Genomic DNA, 8,130 nt, shown 5'->3' with positions numbered 1-8,130 from the left:
CCCCTTCCTTCTCGGGCCCTAACCCATGGGATTCCTCCAAGTAGGTCCCTGAAGAGGCCAAAGTTTGCTCTCCTGAAGTCCAGGGTTGCGATCCTACTTGGTGCCYTGCTGCCTCCTCGCAGGATCCTGAACTCCACCATCTCATGGTCACTGCAGCCAAGGCAGCCCCTGACCTTCACATCTTCCACCAGTCCTTCTTTGTTTGTTAGTACAAACAAAGTTAGTTTGTTAGTAGTTAGAAGGAGAAATAAAAATCGTTATTTGCCCCTTCACTTCAAATTTTGCAATATGTGGAATCTGGACAGGTCTTTCAATTAGTTATTAAATACCTGGTAATGAAAAGATCATGGCTAATGCATGCTGATCGATTTTAAATAGAAATACTGAGCCAAGCACTGTTACCAGACACACACGGGAATTTGGAAGGCATTGTAGGCTACAACTGTCTGTAACGTGGTATGTGAGCAATGATGCATTTATTACCAAGGTTGGTCTATGCATAAGAATTGCACCATTTTTTCAATACTGGCAAAGTTTGCCATATGTACCATTATAAAGTGATGGCTTATTCACCTTGTGTTCACTCTAATAATAGTYGTATCATCACGATCACTTCAGTAGATAAAGTAGTGCTAAATTAAAATGGTGAAAGTACCTAAAGTAATACCTCAGTAGAAAAATGTGGGCACCTTATCCAAAAGGAGACCCTCAGTATTTGAGTTTTAATATATGCATCCACTCAGTCAAGTGCAATTACAAGCAAATTTGCACTGTTGGGAAGCTGCATGATGCAGTGTTGAGCTCCAAACTAACAAGCCCTCCTGAGGGATCCCAAGTGTCAGCGTGGCTCAATCTAACCTACCACATGGCTTTCAGCCTAACCCTGACTCACATCCCACAGCCAAGGTTATGTCTGCATAAAATCTGTTCTGTGGACAAAAACACTTCTGAGGAAATTAAACTTAATAATGTATTACATCCTGACCTACAGACAAGAAAAGATGTGTTTACAATGTAGCATGTTAGTTAGACAGACTAACAGCAACAGTCATGGGAGAATAATGTGCTTTTTCTTGGTGGCAGATTTGCAGAGTGCCAGGCACAGAGCTGAAAGCAAAACCAATGAAGAAGTAAGAAGCTCTGAAAAGAAGCAGCGGGCTTCTGTCAGGTAAGAGCAGAGAACTCTGTCTCCTGAGAGACAGGGCTAGCTTTGGCGAAACCTCACCTACTGATTTTTTTCTTTTCTTTTTTTTTATTGTTATGTTAAGACAGAGGAATTGTATGATTCTTCACTGTGCAACAGGCAGCAGATTCCACGGGTGGATGCTCTGTACAAAAAAAGCAGCAACAACATTTTAATTGCATTTAGGTCTTTGATTAAAAAAAAAATTCAAACCTGTAGTTTCCACTATTCACAGTTTTTCTTCTTCTTTTGGCTCTTTGGGACGACACGCACCATCCTTTTAGATGCCATCTGCAAATACTGTACCTATTAGCAGAGTTTAATGCAGAATGGTGTACCTTTCAGCTAGAAGTGTCTTAAAATCTTTTTATCTTCATAGAGACCGGTTCCTGCCTATCTGTGTCCTCCTTCCAGCCCATCTTCTTCACTGATTAACACAATTAGCTCCAAGCTTTATTAACCTTCTCCATCTCGTTTATCAGGTCCTAACCAGACCTGCCTCTTTTCTGCTGCCTTTCCTCCTAAAGGCGCTGGCTACAATATCTAGCAAAAGGAAGGAGGAAGGCAGCTCTTGGCAGAGCAGCAGACAGAATCAGCATCTCGGCAAGTGCCCTGCGTAGGGTCCGTCCCGCAGAGCAGGCGAGGGCAGAGCTTCAGCATGCTGCCTGCACCGTGCTCACCTCCCGCCAAGGCGGCTTCGGTGCAGAGCAACTGTAGGGGAGTTCATGTCCGCTTTCAAAGTGTGCTCGTCCCGTTGGCATGAGAAGTAAACTCACCTCTTACTTACTTCACAGTGACTTTGCAGAGCAGCTACCTCAGCTGACTCCCATCRCCAGAAAGCCCGCTTCCCCACTGCCTCAGCGTCTTTAGGACAACTTTTCCCTCAGGGGATTAGTCATGAGGTAACACCCAGCTAGGAATTAGCTGCTTGCTTAGAACTTCTACCTTTATTGTAAACTTGAAGGAAAATTTGGATCATTCCTGTTTTTGTTTTTTTTTAAGTTTCCAAATATATTTCAGCACTTGAAAAAATACGTCTGTTGTCTGTAATGGAATTCTGCCTCTGTGACTCAGAATGCATCTATTTCCCATTGAGTACAAGCCCAGTACTTCTTTTTTGCAGAGCTGCAGGTACACTTGCAGCCATCTAGAGATTAGATTAATAAAAAAGGGGTTTAGTTCTTCCCTAACAGGATGTCCAGCATTATTTTGGATGCCAATCCAGAATAGGACTTATTGCTCTGAAGTGTGTTATTGTGCCATTTGCAAGGTTAGCAAGAGCACATACCCTGAGAATATCCTATTATCAGGAGTTCCATCTATGTTTTAGATATTACCTCCACTGAACACCAGAATATGTGGTAGTAATTTGCAATGTATCTTTCAAGTATTTTTTTTATTTTTACAGCTAATAATAATGCTCATCTCTCAGTTTAGTGTAGGTTTGCTATTCCTTTTTTAAATTTGTTGGTTTAATGGGTAGAAAAACAAAACAAAAGCAGGTAATTTTGATACTTTTCAATGTACATCAGTTGGTTTAGACAGTTCATCTCCATATGAGTATACAGGTTTGGTTTAGTCTAAGATTGCATGCTAAGGCAAAGGGAAATGTTTGCACAAATGCCACAGTAATGGCATTGAATCATTAGCTGTATTTGTTTCTTCAGCTGCAAATTAAAAAAATTCCAATTTAGGCCTTCTGTGGATTTAGAGAAATTTGTCCAAAGAAATGTATTTATTTTAGTAAATTTATCAGGAGGAGGAGCATTTGGTTTTATTAAAAATGACAACAAAAACTGTGCTTCCCTTTTCTGGATAGAGTAGAAATGCTAGCGAATTATCCTAGTGAGTGAATCCCAGTAAGATCAAATTTCAGATTATAAGATGACTTCTAACCTTTTGTTAACAACTCTTTGCAAAATTTTTTCCTACTTAAAGAATATTCCATGTTTTTGCTTGCTGGCCTGGWTGTGGTGCTCAGATTTCCTGTGCCCATTAGCAAATGTTTGCCTTTTGTGAACTTAATGGACTGGGATTTTTTTGATAATTTATAGCAAAAGTCCCCTTCCGGTTCAAAGTCCTTCCACCATCCACCTTAAAGYCCTGTTTTTGTAAATGTAGTTGTTTTATGAATGTTAGCCATTTCCACTTAAATATGCATCAAATATTGGGACAGTCTTGGCTCGGCCCCGTTTGTCCTCCTCAACCCTTCGATTAGAGGCTACCTAGACAGTACAAACCTGAATCTTGAGCTGGGCAGATCAATATCAGGCGACTGTCGGCCTCTGACAGTTTTTGCTGTATCTCATTAAATGTGGCCGGGACAAAGAACCTGGCCACTGCGCATGAGTATGGATGTTTGTGCACTCTGGCCAAACTGCAAAGCCCCTTCAAGGCTCCCTAAGGCTCAGCAGTAGCTCCAGGTGTTAATGCAGAGGCTTCCCCTTGAGAACGGCAATGAAGACTTGTGTGAAGTACACACATTTTGCAAATTCAGTCACTTAGGAATTCTAGGCAAGACGTGATTAATATTCAAGATAAAATAGATAGAGATGGTTTTATCCCTAGGGTGGGAGATAGATGGTGGGTGGGATTTTTCATCCCCTGGAAGCTACAGGAAAGAGTTTTCATCCATAGGGCTAATACAAGTATCAAGATCAAGTAAGCAGATTTATAGATGTCTTGCCCAGCATGTGTATTATAAAATTGATGGTGGAAGAGCACTGGCAGACAACTTTGTGGATGGTGTGGGAATTTTAGAAAGCGCTTTCGTATACTGCACAAATACTTAAGCAGGTGTCTTTTCTATTGGAAAAAAGAAAAGGAAGAAACCAGCAACAACAATGTATATTCTTACAGTCTGTGCTTGATGCAGGTGCATGATGCCTGTATCTTCCCATGTATATGCAAAAAAAGCATTCGGGAGCTGGATGCCAGAAGCCTCATTTCTCTGAAGTACTTTAAGTTCTCTTTGACAGTAGAGCACATCTCTCATCAGTGTGTAATTGCTTCACGGTGTGTGTTTGCATTGTTGAACTTCATCTTGCGCGTAAGAAGGTTATTAGCATGCAGGGCTGTGGCAGTACTTGTGTAGTTTTTCTTCACTGTCCTGATGAGAGATGGAATTTATTACAATTACAAAGAAAAACAGGTTCCCTGTTAACTCAGTTTTCAACAGACACTACTGTATACAGTGTTGCTTCATCGTGCTAGTTCAAACCCAGTGATGCTTTTTATGGGTTAGCTGTGCATTGTCTTTAACACGTGTGCAACTCCTGTTGGTTTCTGTAGGCAACTCAAGCACGGCAACCTTCAGTTAGCCGGGTTCTAGCCCCGAGATCTTTTAAGTTGACTTGCTAAAATGTACGATCCTATAAAAGTGTGTCTGAGGCAGKAAAGGTACAAGAGTTGGCTATCTACCTAAAAATAAAAAATGTCTGGACAGTCCCTCTTTTTTGACAGTACCCCGTGTCACTTCTGGTGTTCAAAGCTGACTGCAGAGTCTTTAAAGCTTCACTGCTTTCCAGACAGGTTCTCCTCCATTCAGGAGAATCTACCCATATCAAAGTGGAGCAAACATGATCTTCCATGTAGGTTGTCTTGTAAGAAACTGTAGATCTGTGCCTGACAGAGACACTAGGGACTCAGTTCTATAATGTCCTAAACCCTCTGACCCTAGATCAGGAAAGCAGTCTGTGCCAAAACTCTGTGGGATTATTAGCCTCTGGAAATCTGCAAATGGGTTAACAGACTAAAACCAGTATTTTTGGCACTTTATGGAATGGAACCTGTAGTTAGGAACTGGTGTAAAATACAAGGCCAAATTCTGGTCTTTCAGTGCATTTGCACAGAGCGTATAAAAGCAAAGCCTTTCAAAAGTCTTTGTGGTCTTGAAGATTGAAGTATCTGAATGACAGGCAGTGATTTAATCAGGAGTTTTCTGCTTATCCCTTTTGTTACGTTGAAGATGCTAATATCTGCAGACATCCATTTAAATTGCTGAATTAAATTGTAATTGTTCAGCATTATTGGCTACAATTTCGTAAACCTCTGGCTGATTTTTTTTCTGCCTCATAAATGAATGGTATTTCAGATATTCATTCTCAGGAAATAGTTTTGCTATAAATAAAATTGCAAAGCTGAGCAGGAAAAGGAGTTGAGTTGCTGAAGCCAGGGACTGGTCTGACCTTTTTAATTGTATTTTGGAAAGCAGCAGTTACCTTCAGCTATTCTACCAACACTTTTTCTCCTCAGGTTCTCTCTAGTTATTACACCTGTACTGTTGCCTGTCTTTCTGAAACAGATATACATGGATGTTAATCTGACATGAGGCTTGCCCCAGTACTTCCTGATAGCAGCGGAAACAGTTGTATCCAACAGCAGGTTTTCTTTGGCATTTCCAGATTGAGAACCAGCTGAATGGTTTGGCCCTAAGACAGAATGTAAGAAGCCCTTGGAGCATTTTCATTTGTTTTCGCAATTTGTGATGCAATTTGAAAGCATCCTTTGCTTTGCAACATCGGGGTCAATTTATATGAGGGGAAAGAACAGTCAGTTCAGGCCTATCGACTTAGCAAATCTGGTCATCCAGAATTTCAAGTGCTTGTTGTTTCTTTGTGAGCAACTCCTGTCACTTCAAAGGGCACATTAGTTGTTGTTTTGCAGATGGTGATAACAATTTTAAAGAAGTTCTGCTGAATTTTAAATTTGCTTCCTGCTGACAGATATCACCAGAGTGAGAACAATGCAGAGCAAAGTGGGTGCTATCGTCATTGTGTTGATGAGAACATTGAAAGGAGAAACCACTATTTGGATCTTGCAGGAATAGAAAACTACACATCAAAGTTTGGGCCAGGTAATTTGGTAATTTATGTTTCAACCTTTTGGCCTTTTCTTTCTTCACTTRCATGTTCCAAATCAGGGGCAATGAATTTTGAACCTGTGTGACTTGTCTGTAGCAACTTACTGGAAGCAGTAGGACTGAATACTGCAAGATAATTACTGGTGAAGGTGGAACCACAATGGAGTGGTTAATGTGCTCTGAAGTATTTGTTTGTGTAGCTAAACTTGGAGGTGAGCCTAGGAGACCAATCTTTACGTCTAATCTATTAAGTTTAGCCTATGTGTAAAGCTAGGACTGATTTTTGGATGGCAGGGGTCGTTCCTGAGCTAAACCAGCCCATACTTTGGGTTTTGTAACCACTGCTGACCCCAAAATCAGAGAATGTGGGTTCATACCTGGAAATTTAACATCTGTCCCCAAATTCAAGGGATCTGGATTTCTTCCCTTTCCCTGTCCTCTGCCAAGTTTTACTATTCCACTCAGTTATTTTGGTGAATTTCAGATAGATGATGACCAAGAGAAGATAATCTAAAGACTTACATATATATGTATATAAGTTATTTACTAATCAGAATTATTAAATGTAATTAAACTAGACAGCTATAATTGCATTCACTTCCTTAGGAAAAATTCACTCTGCCAGTGATGCTATCCCTGCCAACTGCATGCTACTAATTAAAACTTTGAAATACTAGATGACTAAGTCAGCTTGTTATTTCCTAGGATCTCCTCCAGCAGCTCAAAAGCATGATCCACCAAGCAGAGTTGTGAATCAGACTAGATCCCGTTCTCATGAACCTGAAACCTTCCATGCTCACCATAGGAAGTCTCAAGTGGTGGATCCAAGCTACATCAATTTGGCTGAGAGTTCATACGCCAAGATCGCAGAAATCCAACAGAGGCTCCGGAACCAGGACTCAAACAAGCACTTTGTGAGGTCTCCCAAGGCCCAGGGCAAAAATGTTGCTTCTGTGCATCCTGGAAGGGCAGTAAGAAATAAACCTTTTCAAGGGGCGCCCATGCCAGTTGCTTCCCCAAGTGCACGGATGGGCCAGAATCTTCCTTATCTCCCCTTGCAGTCTCAACAGGTTCACAAGAAGCACAAGCAGAGGGCAAAAGAGAATCACCAAATGTGCAAAACCTTCCAGTCTCCAGGGACAGTTGTGGAAAAGGAACATGTGAGGGACCTGCCCACAGTCATTTTATATGAAGGCCAAGTTGGACAAATGATACAGAGACATGAACACCACCACCACCATGAGCACCACCACCACTATCATCACTTCTACCAGACATAAAACAGATCCCACCAACATCCTCCAGGAATCATCCTGTATGAAGGAAACACTTTCTTGTGTCACCAGAATTAAGGCATTACTATGATTAATATTATTGATACTCCATTCATATTCAGCTAGCATATATTTTAGAGGTTATATGGAATTCTCAAAACTTACCCTATTTATATGTTGTGGAACTGCATAGCTTACTTAAACAACTTGTGGATTGATTTTTTTTTAAGTGGCTTGTAAAACAGCAAACAGCCATAGCTTTTTGAGCTGTGATTTCATGCAGGTCGTCAACGCACCACTTTACAAGTACTACTTCCATTGTAGTAGAAAAGATACTTCAAACACTATTGCAGACATCTAGCTTACCAGTCTGCTGTATGTTGGCTGATCGCACACAAGCCTTTTATCAGGGGAGCAATGTTCGAAGGTTTGGACTCCAGAGATACTCAGAATAACAGAAAAACAAACAGCTGCTACCTCTAGTATTATTCAGATTTTATTTTCTTTTTATTGATTGTAATGTGCTACAGGGGGATTTAATATACTGCATTCATGTAGCCTGTTTGTGTTCACATCCTTTCAAACTATCTTAATAATTACAAGGAAATATTAGCTATACTTGTCAACAGAGCTACATTTGTACATCTTACACTTTATTTTCTTGAGATTCTTTACTGACACAAGTACAGTCTGTTATATACTGGGTAATATTTAAATATACTTCTTTTACTTTTGTTTTTCTATTGCTTACTCTCCGTTCTGTTTTGGGAAACCATTTGAAAAGAGGAGGATGTGAAATGGGGTTTTCAAAA

The 8,130-nt window shown here is 40.5% G+C and overlaps 1 protein-coding gene across 1 annotated transcript in view; it reads left to right on the top strand.

Moving 5' to 3' along the window:
• NKD1 (naked cuticle homolog 1) overlaps positions 1-7,584 on the top strand; it is a 111,340-nt gene extending 103,756 nt beyond the window's left edge. The window contains exons 8-10 of the mRNA XM_026068840.1: positions 1,084-1,168; positions 5,908-6,038; positions 6,750-7,584. Coding sequence (XP_025924625.1) covers positions 1,084-1,168; positions 5,908-6,038; positions 6,750-7,324 — 791 coding nt within the window. The 3' untranslated portion in view covers positions 7,325-7,584. The remainder of the gene's footprint in view (positions 1-1,083; positions 1,169-5,907; positions 6,039-6,749) is intronic.
• The last annotated feature ends 546 nt before the right edge of the window (positions 7,585-8,130 follow it).

Source organism: Apteryx rowi, unplaced genomic scaffold, assembly GCF_003343035.1.
Source record: "Apteryx rowi isolate R43461 unplaced genomic scaffold, aptRow1 scaffold_28, whole genome shotgun sequence".
NCBI classification, from domain to species: domain Eukaryota; kingdom Metazoa; phylum Chordata; class Aves; order Apterygiformes; family Apterygidae; genus Apteryx; species Apteryx rowi.
Note: the sequence above shows the minus strand (reverse complement) of the source record. Positions and strands in the feature narration are given on the sequence as shown.